This window comes from Aulonocara stuartgranti (assembly GCF_965226115.1).
Source record: "Aulonocara stuartgranti genome assembly, chromosome: 4".
Classification (NCBI taxonomy): Eukaryota; Metazoa; Chordata; class Actinopteri; order Cichliformes; family Cichlidae; genus Aulonocara; species Aulonocara stuartgranti.
In genome coordinates this window covers 18963360-18984310 of record NC_138942.1, presented here as the reverse complement: position 1 = coordinate 18984310, position 20951 = coordinate 18963360, and the positions used below count along the sequence as shown (strand labels likewise).

Genomic DNA, 20951 nt, shown 5'->3' with positions numbered 1-20951 from the left:
TTTTCAAAGTGATCTTGAGCAATAGTCCTCCAAGTTTTTCTTTGCCACTCGTGACTGTGGTATTCCAAATGACATAAGAACTGGTATGAAAATCAGTGTGAACAGGTCTTATGAATGAATACAGTGAGGCATACAAGTGTAACATTTCTGGTTCAAATCACACTGAGTTCAGTGATTCAGTTGTATGAAATCAGGAGAAAGGTACAACACTTAGTGTCTAAAGCCATCTGTAAAAACGTGGAGGCTCTGGCATTTCAGTCAGTGGTTTAGAAGATCTTGTCAAAAATGATGGAATTATGAACACAGAAAAGTCCGGTTAGATTTGTCAATTATACCTGGAAACTGTAATTGACAAAGGGTTCATTTATCAGTATGACAACGAGCTCACTGCAGTAGAAGCACATCTGGATAGAAAAACGGACAGGGGGAGACTATCAGTCATGGATTGGTCTCTTCAGAGCCTGGACCTCAAAATTACTGAAGCAGTGTGGGATTATCTTAACAGACAGAGGAACAAAAAGCATCAAAGATCCACAGAGGAGCTTTGAATGTCCTTCAAGAAATCTGTTCCTGAAAACTACTTAATATAGTGTGAATCACTAATTATAGTGATTCACACTATAAAACCCTCATTTTTTATACTGGGGATTGATGCAGACTTGGCTCATTCACTGTCTGAAACAAACTTTTAGAGGTGATGAAAGGCCATTTCTGACTGGCCACTGCCTGGTTTCTGCAAACAGCCTCTGGTTCTTGTGCACCACCTCCCACTACTTACTAGTGTGGCACAATTATTTTTTTTTAAAATTCATCTTCACAGTTTATAGCCTAAATAGGATCCAGTATTTGAAGGAGGATAGCAAAAATATTAACAGCAACAAGAATTATAGCAGGATGTTTGATAAATATTAGCCTCATTACCTATTTATTGTGAAACATAATATTAGATGTAGTTTTTGCAAACACAAGCCGTGTAAAACTGTCTATAGATATTGTTGTTTAATGTATATTGTTCAGATAGTGTAGCAGCAAGTGAGTACAAGAGTATTTACAATCAGAGTACCACTGAAGAGTACTTCAGTGGGGCCTATTCCAGCTGATATATTTTGAAAGGTGCAACATATGCTGAATAGGTCACCAATCCATTACGGTGCAATGACACACTCTCTTTTTTTTTTCTTTGTTTCCTTTTTTTTCTGTTTTTTTGTAATGACACACTCTCACATCCATACCTATGACCAGTTAAACTAACATGCAAACCCACACAAGAGCAAGGAGAACACTTAAATGCAATGCAAATGCAACACACTAAGGCCAAAACCAATGTTTTACCATTCATAATACTCAGCTTAAAAAATTAAGGGAACAGCTTTTAGTCAACATTTTCTAATAGGCCCTATGTTCACTGCTTGGCACTGTGGGACCCAACTGGCTTTTGTCATCACTGGCACCCTGTGGTGTTCACACATGTGCCCAAGGTCAACCTGGGTACATGTGACAGACACGAACGGGTCTGGAGAAGATGTGGAGAACATGATATGCCTGTAACATCATTCAGCATGACTAGCTTAAAGTGAGTAAATGAAGGTCTAGAGAGGCATTTCAATAGAGGGACACAAAGACTACAGACTAGGGAACGGCACCCTGACTGCAATGCAAACTACTGAGTTCCATTTTGACATGTTGCAGTGAAACTTGGGCTAGAGGAACTAGCCTGCCACATAATATTTTCACTTTGATTCTCAGGGAGTGCCATCAAATGATGTGGCATGCTTTAATCCCTAACACATTACCCAGTCCATATTAGTATATAGCCAACAGGTTTTTTTTTCCATTGACATCTGATGTGTTTTCAAAGTGTTCATTTATTTATTTATTTATTTATGTATTGGAGCAATCTAAAGATCACTTTGGAGGTTGAAGACACATTTACTATTTAACCAGAGTTAAATTATTCATTTATTATTACGATTTTAATGCAGTTATTTTAACAATACCTAACTATTATCAGTGAAAACCGTTCTCCTACCCGTCTTCCACAACATCCCTTTCCATTTTTTCACATTCTTACTCCAACACTTCAGCCTCTTCATTGTTGCCTCAACCTCCCTGCTGTGGATTTTTTTAAACCAAAATCTGCAGCCATAAAAGTATCTCATACTTCTAAATATCCATAACCCTGAACCATCCATGTTAAGCTCTTTATCACCACAGGATTGGAGGGGTGGGGGGTAGAGGGGGATTCTGCGAAGACAGACACAAAGTAAGTAAAGATCTGAAAAAGCAGATTATCCAAGCACGCAGCACAAAAGAGAACAAAGATAACCTCCAAAGTTTTGTGAGAACTCTGCAGCCTGTAGTGATGAGAAAATGAAAGTGTTACTGTATCTCCTTTAACCTCACATGTTTTCTCTCTCTGTCTGTCTATGGATACACATGAAACTGGAGAAGCCTCCTCATGCAGGAAAAAAAAAGGATCGGTGGCACTAAATGTTATGAAACGTAGGTTCTTGTAATTTACAGCTCTTATGTAATTTGGCCAACCTCAGCCTTTTCTCCCTATTTCCATTGCTTAAGAATGTCCTTTTGACTGAGAGCTTTTCTAATTAAGCTATAGCTGAAGGCTTAGATGTTTCTCTGAGGTCAATTCTTGGCTGGATTTTTCTCCCTCTTTCTTATGTACATAAGTTTTAGTTAGTGTTGTCTGCTGTAGATAGTTTGTTAGACTTACTGCTTCTTCTTTTGTCCTCCACTTTACCAATTTACGCTAACCGCACTGCACACCATTCTGAGGTGTTGCTAGACACAACACCTTCACTTAGGTGCCCTATCTTAAGTTTGAATGATTCATAGGTCAGTGTTAAGTGGATTAACAGTTAAAAACATTTCCTCTGAAATCATAATAACAAACATCCAAAGGAAAATTTTAAAAGATCTTCAGAAAGTGACAATCAATTGCCCAATAGCAAAAAAATCTGGCTAACTGGAAGCAAAGTATAAAGAAATGAGGGATGGATTAAAACCTTAGCACAGTATTGCATTAACATTAATCAAAGGATAATTACATAAACAGACTAAACTGACTAGAGTAACTTAAAAGACTGTGTCAGCTGCAGAGGTATCTGGGCAGTGAAGTCCACCCCGTTTTCCCAAAAACCAAAGTTTATCAGAAAATGATCAATATGGCTGTACTTAGCATAAACAATCTCTTAAATGTTTTCTTTAAGGCCAATTTAATGCCTGGTCAATTACAGTGACCACATCTACTGTATTTAAATAAGTACAGAAAAGAAAGTGTGAATGCTTCAAATAATTAGTATCACACAGTCCAAAACGCATTGATTTGTCAGTCCTGCCTGGACTGAATAAGGCTGTTCATTGATTGGCTGCCATTCTGAGAAGCTCAAAGCAGTAGAAAGCTGCATTTACTGCATAACAGCACAGCAACCAAGAGCAGTTATTCAGGTCACATTTATGAAAACCTGTGAGAATCGGGCTTGGTTTTTACAGGAAGACTAAGCATAAGAATCTGATAGTCCGAGCTTTGAGAACTAAAACCAGCTCTCACCGTGCAAAGACCCCCTGCTGAAACAGTTCAACTGCCATTAAAACTTTTATGCATTGCACATGTAAAGAAGACATGAAGTGTATCCAGAGAAAACAAGCAAAAAAAAAGCCAGGAGGGGAAAGCATCCTATTAATAATGAATCATCTCCATTCTCCCTGGGAACATTCCTGTATTTTGACTCATAAATGGTTGCTTCCTTCAAAAAAGTTGAATATAGATAGGCTATTTTAGTGTAGCGCCATTACCAAACATCCAGTCCCAAAGTTAGATTTGATATGTAATTTGCAACAAAGATTTCTCTCAGGAGATGAAAGAAGCATTTTCTTTTCTTTTTATCTTTTTTTTATTTATTTATTTATGCATTTATTTATTTTGCTTTCTGGTGTGAGTAAAAAAAGGTGCAATGCAATAAAACATGTGAAGGAAAAATGCTTAAAATCAGCACGAGGAGACTGCAGATTAGGTTTGCTTATCAACACACGTCTATCTTCATGTTTTAGGAGAGTTATTTTAGTCGAGATGGCCAGCGCAGAGAAATCTTCCAGTTGCGGTTGGTGACAGCTAACTAAGGAACCCTTGCAGGGTCCTTGCAACCACGGTTACCGTCTATGTCAGCAACCCTGGACTTAAAAGAGGCTTTTCTCCAGGGGCGATTCTAGGATCAGAGCTTTGGGGGTGCTGAGCACCCAGAGCTGCTCAGCCAGGCAAGATAAACTTTACTCGTCACGATGAGACTTCTTCCCTGTCTCTGTCAGTCCCTGCATCCTTAAATGCCTGGGTCCTCGTCACAAAACATGACATCATTGTTTTGTACATTTTAACACAATTTAATCCCCACATCTGTGAAAGAAAAGCAAAACACTTTTTTAAAGTCTGTAACAAAACCATCAAATCTGATCAAGGTTATTTAAATGTTGCTAAAGAAGAATGGATTGGAATTTAAAAAACACACACACACATCCTAACCTTAATTACTTTACTGGGGGAAAATGATGAATGGTGATCATAGTGAGTAAGAAGTAAACTGAGTGCATTTTTTGGACAGAGATTCACTTTTAATGTGTATTTATAATATAATACAGATATATGAAAATACACTCCAAAAATAGAGTCCTTGAAATGTACACATTATTGAAAAAATATATATAAATGGAGGCAACTTTGCCTATGGTACAATGTATGAAAATATCTTTACTGCAGATACTACAGGGTGGGCCATTTATATGGATGCACTGTAATAAAATGGGAATGGTTGGTGATATTAAAGTCCTGTTTGTGGTAAATTACTATATGTGAGGGGGCAAACTCCTCAAGATGGGTGGTGACCATGGTGGCCATTTAGAAGTTGGCCATCTTGGATACAACTTTTGTTTTTTCAATAGGAAGAGGGCCATGTGACACATCAAACTTATTGGTAATGTCACAAGAAAAACAATGGTGTGCTTGATTTCAACGTAACATTATTCTTTCATGAGTTATTTACAAGTTTCTGACCACTTATAAAATGTGTTCAATGTGCTGCCCATTGTGTTGGATTGTCAATGCAACCCTCTTCTCCCACTCTTCACACACTGATAGCAACACGGCAGGAGAAATGCCAGCACAGACATCCAGTATCCGTAGTTTCAGGTGCTGCACATCTCGTATCTTCACACCATAGACAATTGCCTTCAGATGACCCCAAAGATAAAGGTCTAAGGGGATCAGATCGGGAGACCTTGGGGGGCATTCAACTGGCCCACGACGACCAATCCACTTTCCAGCAAACTGTTCATCTAGGAATGCTCGGACCTGGCACCCATAATGTGGTGGTGCACCATCTTGCTGGAAAAAGTCAGGGAACGTGCCAGCTTCAGTGCATAAAGAAGGAAACACATCATCATGTAGCAATTTCAAATATCCAGTGGCTTTGAGGTCTCCATTGATGAAGAATGGACCCACTATCGTTGTACCCCATATACCACACTAAACCATCACTTTTGTTGTTCCAACAGTCTTGGAGGGATCCATCCAATGTGAGTTAGTGTCAGACCAATAGCAGTGGTTTTGTTTGTTAACTTCACCATTCACATAAAAGTTGGCCTCATCTTTTATGTGAATGGTGAACAAAATCTTCTGCGTGAACTGAGGGACCTGTTCCAATTTTTGTTTTGCCCATTCTGCAAATTCTGTGCGCTGATCTGGGTCATCCTCGTTGAGATGCTGCAGTAGCTGGAGTTTGTAAGGGTGCCGTTTGTGAGTAGCTAATATCTGCCAAAGGGATGTTCGACTAATGCCACTCTCCAGTGACATGCGGCGAGTGCTACGCTGTGGGCTCTTGCTGAATGAAGCTAGGACAGCCACTGATATTTCTTCATTAGTAACAGTTTTCTTGTGTCCACATTTTGGCAAATCCAACACTGAAAGAATAAAGCTACGTTGAAACCAAGCACACCATTGCTTTTCTTGTGACATTACCAATAAGTTTGATGTGTCACATGGCCCTCTTCCTATTGAAAAAACAAAAGTTGTATCCAAGATGGCCGACTTCTAAATGGCCACCATGGTCACCACCCATCTTGAGGAGTTTGCCCCCTCACATATAGTAATGTGCCACAAACAGGACTTTAATATCACCAACCATTCCCATTTTATTACAGTGTATCCATATAAATGGCCCACCCTGTACTATGGCTCTGCAGATTTATTCCTTTCATTCTAACCTGTGTCGCCCCACCTTGAAGTTGGCAAATACTTTTGGTAGTCAACTCTCTCAAGCAGTTAAACGGTTTCTGTTTTGCCTGTCACTGTTCCTTGTCTGTTTTCTTACCTGGTTCTTCCTGACCTTGCACTTTCTCCTCATGTTCCCCTCTTTCCTCTCTCCCTCTTTGGACTGATAATCATACACAAATAGATTGTATTCAATTAGATGAAAAAATTACATTCATTAAAAAACATATTATTAAGATCACTAATAAAAAAAGTCCTCTCTCAGTCTACTTTCAACCAAAAGGCAAATAACCAAACCACATGAACATCTAATAAAATATATAAATATTGAGATCATTTGTTCTTACACTTACCTGAATGTTGCTCCTGGGTTCAATATCGGCACATGCACATGTGACAAAATAAGCAGCTTCTCTCATTCCATTTCAAACAGGACAGTGGTAACAACAGCAGGCTACGGACAATTTTAAGTTTTAGATTTTAAATAGGCTGTATAAATTTCAATGGGAGCAACAGGACAGTCAAATGTTGCTGATTTTACTACACAGTAGGACGGATTGTAGGGTCGCAAACATTGTCGCAAAACACGTTTTCAACACTGCAGGTTACCTGGGTGTAATGTTTTTCAGCTAAAAAGAAACATGGTCTGACTCCTACCTAACTACATAAAGAGTAACTGAAGGTTAAATGCAGTAAACATTTCCTGTTTTAAGCCAGGCACTCACACCTCTGCTCTGCTGCGTCTCAGCCACCACCGCTCTGGCAGCAACAGTGCTAGAGCCAGAGCAGGGGAGAGGTGAGCTGGAACAAACCATTTGGGGGGGGGGGGGTATCTATACTTTTGTTGTTAAAATGTTCCATCTCAACCAAGTACTGTATGTTTTTTATATTTTTAGTAGTGTGTCACACAAACAGCAAATATTGTCAAAAAAAGTAAGAAATCTTTGGGGGTGCTTTGATTCATTTTGGGGGTCCTTCAGCACCCCCCAAAATGGCCTAAAATCGCCCCTGCTTTTCCCCAAAAGTGTAATTCAAGCAACTTCAAAAGACACGTGGTGGTTAAAAGTAACCGCTTAAGGGTGTAACCTAGCTGAGGATGCAAATGTCTGAACCTTCGACAGGAACTCTGCTATCAACATCACAACGTGATCCCTTCTGTCTTCTTGCCTAGTTTTAGATATACATTTTTCTGACTATGTGAAAAATCCAGTGTTTCGCTTACAGACGGCGAAGGGGCTTCGCCATTTAACAATCAGTGTGTAAAGCGACACTGATAGTGTTACAGTGTGTTGTCCATGACAAATGCAATGCCTGGCTTCTCTCTCACCTCCACACAGTTGGCAAATTATAGTGTTAAACGGGTGTGAAAGTTTGTCAGTTTCTCAACGTTACAGTAAGATAATGACTGACACAACACCTCTTATCTGACTGTGGGAAGGACATTTCTGAAACTAATCAACACATACAGAATTTGTTTGTTATGTTGTCTAGAATTTCTTCAGTGCACTTAAAGTCCTAGAGTATTATTAGAATGATTTATAAGACACAAATGCATACAAATGCACTTGTTTCATTTGTTGTACGCAGTTTGTATGGCAGATTTCTGAGAAAAGCTGGCGGCCAATTTAATCTCTTAAATAAAATATCTTGATTAATGCCGGAAATAATCTGTCTGAAGTAATGCAGCTCTTAAAATCTTTGCTACACCTTCTTTGCGGCAGCGATTTGATGAACAGTATCAGGCTGCGATGTTCTTTCTATCTGACAAACAAGTATAGCACAGCACGAGCTTCTGCTGGTAAGGATTTAAAAGCCTTCCATGGCACCATGTAATTACCCTGAATATTGTGTGTCATCCAAGCTCCTACATTAAAAGCATGTCAGGAATCACCCTGTGCGATTATAAAACTATTAACCCTCATTTGAATGTCTCATCATCCCTCCTTTCCACCCTCTTTTCACTTCTTTAAACCTTCCCATCCCTTAATCCTTTCATATCTCTCTTTAGTTTATCGCTCCTTACATGGTCTTTTCTTGTATTCAGCAGTTAAACAAAGTGCAGTCCTTTTTTACCTCCTTTTTATTTTTATTCCAAAGTCATTATCATTTTTGATTGGTTGTGCAGCACCAATTTGACCAGTTGCACTAAACTCTCTCACAAATGGAAATGACCAATGTGAGAATTGTGCCCAGTGTCACAATATAATTAAAATTACATATGTTTGTTATGGTCCAGCCTGGCTTACGTTTAGTGTCTCTTTTTGTCCCTCTCATTGTAAGTCTTAGGTGGTGTTGAGGGTTGGCACATCCTGACTGGCCTGTCCTTTGGCAAAGTTTCTTCCTCTCGGCTGCCTTTCCTGCATCTGGATGGTTCTGCTGTAACTCTGTCAAGTCATTAATATCCATATTGTGGCAATCAGGTTCTCCATAATAACTGCTAGCTTTTGTGGTCTTCATCTGTTAACTCTTTTTCCCTGTCTGCCTCTTATTTGCCTGTACAAAAATCAGTACTATAAAACCTTTTTCCTGGATCCATGTGTTCCTTAGGAATTCTGCAATCATGGCCAGACATTCTGTCTCAAGCTTTTCCCCCACATATATTCAAAAGGAAGTATTTACTAGAAGCTCACCTGCCAGCTCACTCTGCATCACCACTCACTCTCCAATGCCACTCACCCAGCTGCTTTGGATTTCTGCCTGCCTGCCAGTTACCCCTCCAAAACTCCTGTTCAGGAAACAAACAAGTGAGGCCATTGAAACTGATCACAACAATTACAAAATCCTTTTGAACTCGCCTTGGCTGCGCTTAACTCCGTCTCTGGCAGTGTTCCCAGTAGCCTTCCTATTGCAAGACCACTCTCCAAGTCACTCGCCTGTTCTCACTTAACTCAAGCCTTTTAATAAATGCTTTAAAACTGCTGTCAGTTTATTGAATCTGTGTTAAATCTAATTTAAAGCCAAAACATGACATGATCCCAGTGGGGTGGGGGGGTGGGGGGTGGGGGGGTTCAGCCAGCATAGTATACAGAAACATCTGTGACGAGTATGGTCTGGTCAAAATGGGAGACAGGGTGGTCGAGAATGACCAAGCCAAGTCAAAGTGGTGAAACAAACAAGCAGAAGAATATAGCCGTAGTGATAGACATAGCGATACCGAGTGATAGCAGCATCAGTAAGAAGGAACACGAGAAGGTGAAGAAATACCAAGTGCTCAGATAAGAACTTGAGAAGATGTGGAGGATGAAGGCAACAGTGGTCCCAGTGGTAATTGTGGTAAATCAATCTATCTATCTATCTATCTATCTATCTATCTATCTATCTATCTATCTATCTATCTATCTATCTATCTATCTATCTATCTATCTATCTATCTATCTATCTATCTATCTATCTATCTATTTGTCTGTCTGTCTAGATGTAATGTGAAGCGCCAGAGTCGCATTACTGAGATATAATATAATATGTATAATGTCTATAAGTCACTGAGGTATCACTGAATGTAATTTGAGATTTTGCAGAAACTGTTGCAAACAGATGGGCGACAAACAAATTTCTTTGTTTAACTTTATTAAATCCTGCAAATTGGTCATGTCTTAAAAATGGTGAATTCCACATGATCCAAAGTTATCCACAGCACATCTGCTCTATACTATACTACAAACTGTTTCAGGCAATGCCTAATGGAAGATTTATCACCAAAATCAAAACATATTAATTCTACTTCATCTGTCTGTCCTTGATCTGAATTATGATTTCCATATGTTTCTAGCAAGAAACACAGGCATACAGGAAATTATGGTCAATAATAGATTACTTGCTCCCTCACTGGGTTTGCATGCAGCCAGTTTTGCATGTAAGCCTCTCTACAGCTTCTCTCCTCCTATTAGCACCCCATCCCCAGTGAAACTGTCTTCTCCCAGACCAAGCCAAAAATCAGAAAAACACAATCCATCCATCCATCCATCCATTCGCTTCCGCTTATCCTTTTCAGGGTCGCGGGGCGCGCTGGAGCCTATCCCAGCTGTCATAGGGCGAGAGGCGGGGTACACCCTGGACAGGTCGCCAGTCTGTCGCAGGGCCAATTTAAAAACACAATTTAAATATAAAGAACAATATAGCAGCTACCCTCAGCTGCACCAAAGAGTAAAAATCAGTTAAATGTGATTTATTAAACATTAGGTCTCTCTCTTTTAAGTCCCTGTTAGTGTATAATTTAATAATTGATTTAAACATGTTGATTTAGTCTGCCTTACAGAAACCTGGTTACAGCAGGATGGTTAGTAAATACAAACTATCAGATTTCCCAAAGTGCAGGCCGAGGAGGATGACTGGCAGCAATCTTCCAGTCCAGCTTATTAATCAACCATAGACCCAGACAGAGTTTTCATTCATTTAGAAGCCTGACTCTTAGCCTTTTCCACCCTAGCAGGAAAACTCAAAAAACTATTTTATTTGCTGTTGCTTACTCCACCTGGCCCTTATTCAGAGTCTCTATCTCATTTCTCAGACTTTTTAAATGATTTAGTATTCATTTCACATAAAATTATTATTGTGGGTGATCTTAACATCCATATAAATACTGGAAATGGCAGCCTCAACATGGCATTTAATCTACTATTAGACTCAATTGGCTGAGTCCACCCATCACTTCACTCAAACTCTGGATCTTGTTCTGACATTTAATAGTGCCCCCTAAAATAACCTCTTTTGTCTGATTATTTATTAATATCATTTACATTTAATAATGGATTACACAGGAGTGGGGAATGTGTTTCATTAAACTCGTCATCTTTGGAAAAGTACTGTAACTAAATGTAAGGGAATATTTCCTCCACTGATACGCTCATCATTACCATGTGCCAACACAGTAAAGAGCAGGTAAACACTCCCACATTGGTCATTTTCTTGCTGACTATTTCCTTTGGGGGAGGGGCTCTACAAGGTTACAATTCTTGGGCACTTGAGGCATCTGACTTTGGTGGTGCAGGTGCAGCAGTTGGTGATACATCGTACTTTTTTATTTGTGCTCTCCTTGTGCTTCTTTTATAATATTTTCTCCTATTTTCTTCACCTTCCTTTTTTCCCTTTATTATTATTATTATTATTATTATTATTATTATTATTATTATTATTATTATTGTACTACAGCAATGAGCAGACAAAACAGCGGTTCAGTGTAACATGCTGTTTGTATATAATTACATGCTGCTTAGGGCCGTTACTAGTCAGGACTGTGGTGTCAACATTAGTGACTGAGAATCTCATCACAGCCAAGGAGCAGGCGGGAATTCAGCACAGATCTACCACAGATCTGTATAGAGGCTGTCACCAAGCAGCTGGCAATTTTAAGTGGCTGTATCCATTTATTTTTTTATTTACATTATATACTGTATTCAATACATTAAAAAAAATAGCTCCAGAAAGTAACTGCCTTTAGTATATACTGCTAATTAGTAAATATTGGCCATTCCGTCATATTATATTTACATGGTCATAGGCATGGTCTTTTACTCATCAAGTCTTTTCCTCTGAAACAGAAATATGAATGAAATAGCTCTTCCATAAGTGAACTGAAACATACGTAGAGGACTGTGCAGGACACAGGTCAGGAGCAGACAAGGTCAAGTTGCCTAACCAAGCACATAAACAAGCAGAGTGATGGAGGTTAGATGAAAACATTCATACTGCAACTTTATATTGCGCCAGGAACTCAGTTTGTCAAAACATGCATTAATGCATGCACATACAGAATATAATCTTATTCTGTATAAGAATATAAGACAGAATTTTACCATTCTAACAAGCTTGAAAGCCAGTATATGGTGTGACCACCTTTATATTTAAGTTCTTGTCTTTAAAGAGAGTGCAGCTACTAAGATTAAAATCTCTGTGTAGAAGGCCTGTTATGGATCCCTGGCTGCTGTGTCTCCTTCAGTGTGTGAAAATGGTGATCCTTCAAATTGATTTTCATTTTCAGAAGTGGATGAAGTTGTGGGGAGGCAAATCTAATGAGTGAGCCTGCAGTGAGAAATTATTGCACTGATGTGACCAGAAAATTCCTGCTTTAATAGTGTGCTCTGACCTGGTAATAGATGACACGCTGATATTCAGAAGAAAGTTGTCAGGACATTACAGCAGAACAGTGTTGACAGTCTCAACCTGGGGTACCAGTTCACACTGTACAACACAATGAATATTCAAAACATGATGCGCATGCTCCTGGACTTACTCCTCACATGACGCACAGCCATCGGTCTTGGAAACTGTGGACTCTTCATCTGAAACCTGGTTAAAATTGCTCATCATATCCATAGCCAGAGCCCCATCTCTCATCAACAGTGATGATGCTCTTCATATGAAATTTAAGCCGGTTTGAAAGAGAGATTTACTGCAAGTTTGTGGTGCAGAACACAGTAGTAAAAACAGGCCTTCCAGGGAGAGATCTAAAAATATTAGCTGCGTAGCAGTGGATTTTTATTGACTTTTATTAGTAAATTTATAAGTAAGGCTTTCAATTTTTATGAACTTATTCTCAGAACCTTTTGATCGTACCTCATACTCGATGAAGTGTGATCTGAGACAACCATGAGGCTTAGTAAGGATTAAATATTATTGAAGTAATGACCAGTGATCATCAGTGGAATAAATCTGAAGCGCTTCCCAGGGTCTCCCACATGTTGCCCTGCTATTTTTTTCTGTCTTGCAATTAGAAAAGAGAACAGCAGCTTCAGTTTTATGGTGATCCACTATATTGACAATTAGATGTCTATTCTCGGGGGGTAATCATCCTGCTTCTGCTGACAATAATGCTACAAAGATATTAATTGTGCGATCCAGGTAGCGCTTCACAGAGCAGAGGCATCCAAACAACATGGCCCAAATGAGCATTCACTCACATGGCTCATTCTGCCAATCAGGCTCATTAATACCTGTTAGAAAGATCCTCTGCATTTTTAATGTACAGTGAGCATTCAGGATTCTGCCTGATGTTTAATTCATTCTGGCTGAACATGAATGGCATGCAACGAATGTTTTTTTTAGATGTATTTGTTCATAACGTCGATGATTATTTCAGGTGTGTAAATGTGTGCGTATATGTGTATATTTTCATATTTCCACGAGAGCTGACTGCTATTCACAGTGTGAACTATTGCACTGGTGTTCTTATTCGTAATCCTTATCCGTTTGGTAGCAAGACTTTCATAGAATTTCTTTGACATATTCAAAGCTTTCTTTTCAGTAGTCAGCCTGATGATATAATATGTCTGCTAAATCTTTTTCAGCATTAGATCTTTATTTTACTAAAATCTGCTTTGATATTGGAAATCATTGACTATTCAAAGCAGCTGAATTCCAAAGCTGGGCAGATCAACTAAAGACCAGTGGAACAACTTTATTGCAGTATTTCTGGATTGGATGCACTAGAAACATTAAATCCAATATGCAGAACTGTTCAATGGTCAGTGGAGCACATATGCAAATAATCATTAAATATCAGTGTATTCTTTACATTTTGTTAACACCAAACATGATTTTCTCAAACCTTGACACATCCAGTTGTAGCTGCGTCAGTCTAAACAAACATTTGCTATACTCCGTTTTTCTAAATTATACAGGGGGAGTTGTATTTTGTACTTGTTTTCAGGTAAAATACTGTAGGCTAACTAATCAAAATATTTTTTAAATACTACCTAGAGTCAATAAATGATTTTTAAATGGAAGTGTGCCAGCAGTCTTAATTGCTTAATAATAATAAAAAAGCCATATTCTGACAATACTTATCCCACAATATTCCCACAATATCTTGACGGTTTCTTCAAAGTATTAAATTGAAACACAATTTAGGTATTCAGGGTTCTGTAATAAATGAGGAATTGTTCCTAATTCATCTGAGAATAAACCATTGGGTTTATGAAGGCTGTAACTGTAACTCCTGGATTAGAGCATCTCTACTGTTAAACATGAGATCTTGCATTCTGACCTCCTGCAGAATTTCAGAAGGGTTCCAAGGGAGCAGAGTCAGAATGGCCCGTATTCTGCACCTTGATGGCAAATGTAGAATAGTCAGTTTCTGCACAACAGGAACAATGGTTTGTGCCTGTTGCAGTGCTAATCCCCAAACCAAAAAGTGGACATTGGAGGTTAAAGGAACCATTCGGGTGAGAAAGACGTCTTCAAGCAATTCAGGAGGTGAAAGCGGTAACTGAGAATATAGCTGGGCAGTGGAAAGAATATTTCAAGGACTTTTGACCCAACTTTTGACCCAACTTTTGTAGGGAAAACAGATTGTGGGGATGAGGGTGATGATTCAGAGCAACATGTTCTGGCACTCATTCTCATTAGTATTTCAGGGTAGACCTTGCTTACTTAAGCAAGACAATGCAAAGCAGCATGGCCCTGAAAAACAAAAAAATACAGAATTGAAAAAAAGAAATAAAAGGATAAACGATGACTTAATCATTCATTAAAATCAGTGAAACTTAATTAAAAGTTTGAATTAAACTGAACTGATGAGTAATGGTAAATGGCCTGCATTTGTATAGCACTTTTCTAGTTCCTAAGGACCCCAAAGCGCTTCACACTACATTCAGTCATTCACCCATTCACACACACTGGCGATGGCAAGCTACATTGTAGCCACAGCTGCCCTGGGGCGCACTGACAGAGGCGAGGCTGCCGGACACTGGCGCCACCGGGCCCTCTGACCACCACCAGTAGGCAAACATGGGGTTAGTATCTTGCCCAAGGACATTTGGCATGTGTTTTGCAGTGGCAAAACACATATTTTACTGTAGCCACAGAATATTAACATATAAAAAAACACACAAACATGTGTTAGAGATTCATAGTTTTTAACTCAAGTATGCAAAAGTTAGAACTCAGCTAAGCCTCTACAGAAACACAGCTTATGAACACCAGCCCCTAAGTAATCACCAACATGCACATAACCTGGAGCTTTGCTTGAATCCTTGTGTATGTTTATCCAGCAGAGCAGGTGTTCTTGTCACGGCTTTGCACACAGAGGCGATTACCAAAGGCAAGCATATAAATGTACCTATGAGACCCTTCACAAACAGGTGGTATCCCTTGATGCTGTATCAAAGAAAACAAAGCACCAATACTACAGCTGGCACTATTCATTATAGTTGTTAAAGAAAAAAAAATTGCAAGTACATCCAATGAAATTTATGAGACTCTGCTAATAATGCCAGTGAACTACAAAAAATTACTCAAACTGTCTTAAAACGTTTTTTTAGTAATTCTTAAACAAATTTAATAAAATAACAGACAGTTACCCATGTCTTCAACTCATAAAATAACAAGTAGAACCTGTTGTATTTAAATCTCTTACATCTAAATGTTGTTATTAAAGTCTGTGATATCATTATGTGAGGAGGTAAAGAAATACCACCAGAAAAAAGCTTGTGAACACCCAGGTTTTTTACAAGTGTTTACATGTTCTTGAAAAGCTCAGCAGCTTTCACAAGGTACCAATCTATTTTAAAGAAAAACATGAAATTAACATAAAACTAATTTTTGAAAAGCCATCATGTGTGAAAGTAAGTATCGTCATTAAAGAGGGTATGTGAGTAGATGAGTGAACACTATAGCCTGGAGGATGAATGTGCAAAGCAGTGCAGAGTGGTTTACCTGTTTAAACTTTTACGCAGATGCGGGACCAAACAAGCTCTTCTCTGAGCAAAGTGAGGCTACTTTTGTGGAAAAGTTCCTGCAGATACTTCTGCAGTAACCCACAAAGCACAGGAAAAGGAGTTCTTTCATTTGTGATTAGTGGCTCGTCCAGACCCAGCAGCGCAGCTGAGGCGGATCATGGTTGCCCTTGGAGATTCATACTTTCCAGCCAAAAAGCAAATAGTTACCAGATACATCCAAGGTCACTTACCCCGGTGTATTCAAAGATTATATATGGTCATTATACATAACAAAATTCTGTGCTGCAGTCCTCAGCTTAAAGGCGGGTGCATGGTCTTGTTTTTATGGTCCCTTAGTCTTGTTTTTATGGGTCTATATACCTTCAGGCAAGGCAAAGGGGCAAAAAAAATTTATTACCCAGGAGAGGGAAGTCTGCAGCAATGCAGCTGGCCTTCTTATGGACATGGCCACTACATCTGGGAGAGGATTTCTTCAGTCACCTGTCTTGTTCTTACTACCCAAGTCCTTTCTGTCTCGTTTTGTGCAGCTGCTATCCCAAACTGTCATTCGGAGACAGGGGATGTTTTCTATTGTGGATCTGTAAAGGTTTGCCTGCAGCTGAAAGGAGAGCCCAGATCATAGTGATAGATGTAGCTATATGAAGAGATAGAAAATCAGGAAGAAGAAACACGAGAAGCTCTAAAAATACCAAGGCCTGAGAGAGGAGGGTGGAGGCGACCTGGGGCAGTGACATCCAAACTCAGAGAGTGGCTTCAGCAGAAATCACATCAGAGATTTGCAATTTTAGGATAAAATCAGAAATTAATATGCAAAGCTGCAACATTCAGTCAGTCAATTAAACCAATAAATAAACTTTAATAATATAAGTTTGAATCCGAACAGCCTTTCAGCTCTACTGAACTATAAGTAGACAGCTTCTTCTTAGACTAAAAAAAATATTAAGTTGATAGATTTCTCTCCTCTTTTTGCCTTCCCACATTTTTGCGAATCTTCACACAGAAAAGGAGGCGGCCCCTCTTCCATTTAGTGACATGAACAGCAGACTTTTGGACTTTCTGAAGAACTAAGTACAGAGGGTCTAGACATCTGAAAATGACTCACTTCCATAATATGTTTTACAGCATAAAGGCCTGATAGGTTTGCGTAAGGATGTGCCTGCATGTCTGTATTCTCCATGTCCACCCATTACAGAAGCTGTGTCATCAGCTGAAATACAACAAAAAGTGAGAGTCATATTTCTTCAGAGATGCCTAGCATATCAAGGTTCTTTGAAGAAAAGTAACAAATAGCCCCAGTGAATGACTCCTGTTCAACATCCTGAAATAAGTTGCAACTTTGTAGAGCATTTTACTGTACAAGTTCAGTGGTAATATAGTGAAAAACTTTACTTTTTTCGTAATTTAAATAAAAAGTCTAAAATTTGTTTTTCTACACTATGTTCATTCATAAAGTTGAGTTCAAGCCTTTTGTGTTTAAATTTTAATGATTCTGGTGCAAAGAGCATGAAGAATGGGAAATATAGAATATCAGATTATAGCATTGTTTCATTTTGAGTCCAAGTAAATGGCTGTTCATCACTGTATGTTACACGCAACCACAAAAAGGGGAAACACTGTTCACTTGATTACACCCAGATGACATAACACACCCCATGAGGCGAGGAAGTCACAGAAAGTTTGCTTAGGGAGCTGGCTTTTAGCAAAGGATATTAATGGAAAGTTGATTGGTAGGGAAAACTGTGGAAGGAAAAGCTACACAAACAAAACGGATGATTGAAGCTTTGAGAGAACTCAGATGTGAAATATTTTTACACAAAAAAAGGTGTAGGCTTTGTAAAATATGACCATTTACTGCTCTGAATCTGTTTCATGTTTCTTTTATTTAGCATGTGCTTGGATAAAATGCAGATTTTTCCAGGGACAAGGATTATCCCATCCAAACGGTGTGAACTGTAGTTTCACAGGAGCACAAAATCCATTTCTGAGTTCATTGCCGTTTACACTATTGACTGTTTCAAGTGGCAGTACTGAAAATCACTAAATGGAGAAGATACCCTTTGTCTCCAGCAGAGATACCAAATAAATGAGCACAGAGGGGATTCCCTCACCCAGTTTATAATACAAGTGAAATACAGGTGAAGATGCTGTTGCTAAAGACAGTCAGAATACCTACATGAGCTTTTCCTTTGGAACTTTATTATTTAGCCTTTAATGAATATTCTTAGGACTCATTAAATCATATTAATGAAACATTTTAATGTGTAATATGTTAAATTAATTCACTCACAAGAGAATAGTAATGCTTATTCCTCATCACATTTGGTAGACTATAGTATGTCACACCATTAAAATAGAGGTTTATTGTTTTGAAGAAACTCCTTGGGCTAACATTGTGTGATAACTGTGTGTATACAGCAGGGGTAGGCAACCTTTCTGATGGCGAGTGCCATTTAAAATTTCCTCAGAGGTCAGTGTGCCATATGATTGCATTAGCAATAAATTTAATAACGCTCTATATGAACAGTTACACACTATATAGAACCACTTTATAGAATTATATTTGTTCGCAGATGTTGGCAGCTATCAGCGAATAGTTATCAGCTATTTTGAAACAAAAGAAGACACTTTTTATCCATAACAAGAACTCCATAACAGCAAATGGACTGTACAACAGAAAATACAAATGCTATTTATGGTCTCCTCACAACAATGATAAGAAAAATAAACCAAGCCAATATGGCATGTCTGTTAATACAGAGACACACCTGTTAATGTGATCTCTGGTCTCCCACTCAGAGACACAGGTCTCCGAGTGTCCAGCATTCAGACGGCTACCTGAGGACTCATGTGAGAGAAAATATGCTCACACAGATATTAGAGCCAAATACTGTCAATAAGGCCTCTGCAATGTTCTGAAGACAGTTAAACTTGTCAGGTAGTGATGTCCAGTAGGTGAAAATGCAAACTCCATGAACACGCAAAGCTGTGGATTCCAGCTGCTTCGATGTTGCATTAACTGGCATTAACTCAATCCAGCTGTTCATTAAAGATTTCTGGTTTGATCAGAAAATAAAACATTGGTCCATACGCCTGGAAGTTCCAAAAATGCATTGTGCCTCGAGTCTACGGATGTATCCGTGTATCGCCGTGGTGCTGATGCTGTCCTGAGTGGAAACCTCCTGAAGCTTTTGAAGTGTCAGAATGTGGAAAGCTAACAACGTCGCTCTCACCAGCAAGCTAAGTTATTTTTATCCAATTACAAGTTGAATCTGTTAGTTGGGGTTGTTAGTAGAGATGGCACGATACCACTTTTTTATGTCCGATACCGATACCGATATCATAAATTTGGATATCTGCCGATACCGATATGAATCCGATATAGTGTTTTTTAATCAACAAAACTGTTTTTTAAAATATCTTGCTGCATTTTGCAAGTCTGCAAGTTCATACTCAAGTTTAAAACAACAACTACACTAAAGCTATTCTGTTATACCTGTATACAAAAAAATATTTCATAGTTCAGCATTACTGATCAATCTAATAAACTTAGACCTACACCATCCTCCCTATTCTGGTATTTTAAAGAGTACTTAGCATAAATATTAAGCAACCTAACTAATAGGGTTCCAACTCCCAGCAACAACAAAAAGAAATAAATAAAAAATAAGGAACCACCCCTCACGCGCCACCTCATGATGCTTAATCGACGTAATCAACCTTAATTTGATGCAGTGTGAAAAAAAATGCACAGAAATCAATTATTTTTCAAGAAATATTAAATAGATTCAACATCTTTCTTCAACAAAATTGCAGACTGCACAGATGGTACCTTCCCAAAGTAAAAAGTACTATAGCTTACTAGGGTATATATTAGACTTAATAGTCACTATATACAGTAATTGACTTCTATTCATTTTACATCAAATTAAAACTTTGGGTGTCAGATAATTATTTATTAAAAGCTCGACATTTTAAATGAGAATAAGAAAGAAAAGTATGTCTTTGTGCCCCCTTTTCCCTGTTCATGCCCTATCGGCCCCCCTGGCTAAACTTTGCTAGATCCGCCCCTGCACAGTTACCAGCGTCAGCTACGTAGAAAAAGATCCTGGTGTAGAAAGTAATATTAAATACATTCTAACAACAGCTTATAGAGCTTAAACGTGCTGCTGTTGTTCAGCCGCTGGTTTCCTCTTTCTGGTGCAAAGTGGGCCAAAAACAAACAAGAGACAGGACTCGCGACAGAAAAGCCGATCAGCTGATCATTTAAGCAGTTTCACGATTGAAGTAGCAGCCGAGAGCGAGAGGCAGTCGCTTGTTAAGCTTAACGTGGGAATGCTTTACAAACATTCAGAGATGGACTTACACACTTGCTTTACTTCTCTCGGGGATAACTTTGTCAGAGATGAAATGCCGGGTTGCTAGCAAAGCTCCACATGCTATCCAGACCACCGACAGGTCCGGCATGCCACAGCTGCTCTATCACGTGATGCATACTGCTCCGACTGCTAACGTTCTGAGGTGAGTTACGGCGTGTTGCAAGTTTTGCGAGGTGCTTTCGTGATATTTAATGGATCGGATTACATTTTTTATTTTTCTCCGATATCCGATCCAGTAATTTAGGTCAGTATCGGACCGATACCGATACGTAATATCGGATCGGTCCATCTCTAGTTGTTAGCTAAGATACTTTTATTAAGAAGAGGCACAACTAATGTGTCTATGCGAGCTGATTTGTGATGTGCACCGCTGGCGCGGCCATTTATTTTTTAATGCACCCTCTCAGATTAATTCACTGCGTGTCGTGCCCAGGGCTGGACTGGGGGGAAAAAAACAGCCCGGGCATTTTGACTAGAGACCGGCCCACCAGGTATTAAAGCCATAAAGCCTTTGAATGAAAACAAACGCTGTTGTGACAGTGATGTACAGTCTTGTTGGTATATGTATGATTTCTATACATTTTACATCAGATAAAAACTTTGGTTGTAAGCTTCAGATAATTA

General features: G+C 38.9%; 1 protein-coding gene across 2 annotated transcripts; it reads right to left on the bottom strand.

Moving 5' to 3' along the window:
• Window positions 1–2145: 2145 nt before the first annotated feature.
• LOC309705175 (uncharacterized protein) lies at window positions 2146–20604 on the bottom strand. 2 transcript variants are annotated; one of them, XM_082530805.1, is made up of 5 exons: window positions 20315–20604; window positions 8908–9002; window positions 8524–8661; window positions 6378–6440; window positions 2146–2244 (listed from the first exon to the last, which is right to left on the bottom strand). In XM_082530805.1, exons 2-5 carry the CDS (start codon window positions 8924–8926, stop codon window positions 2156–2158), a joined length of 309 nt encoding a protein of 102 aa, XP_082386931.1. In that variant the 5' UTR covers window positions 8927–9002; window positions 20315–20604; the 3' UTR covers window positions 2146–2155. The 2 variants fall into 2 exon arrangements, 1 of the variants encoding a protein (XP_082386931.1); XR_014276515.1 differs by lacking the exons at window positions 2146–2244; window positions 6378–6440 and having other exon boundaries at window positions 8462–8661; window positions 8954–9002.
• Between the last annotated feature and the right edge of the window lie 347 nt (window positions 20605–20951).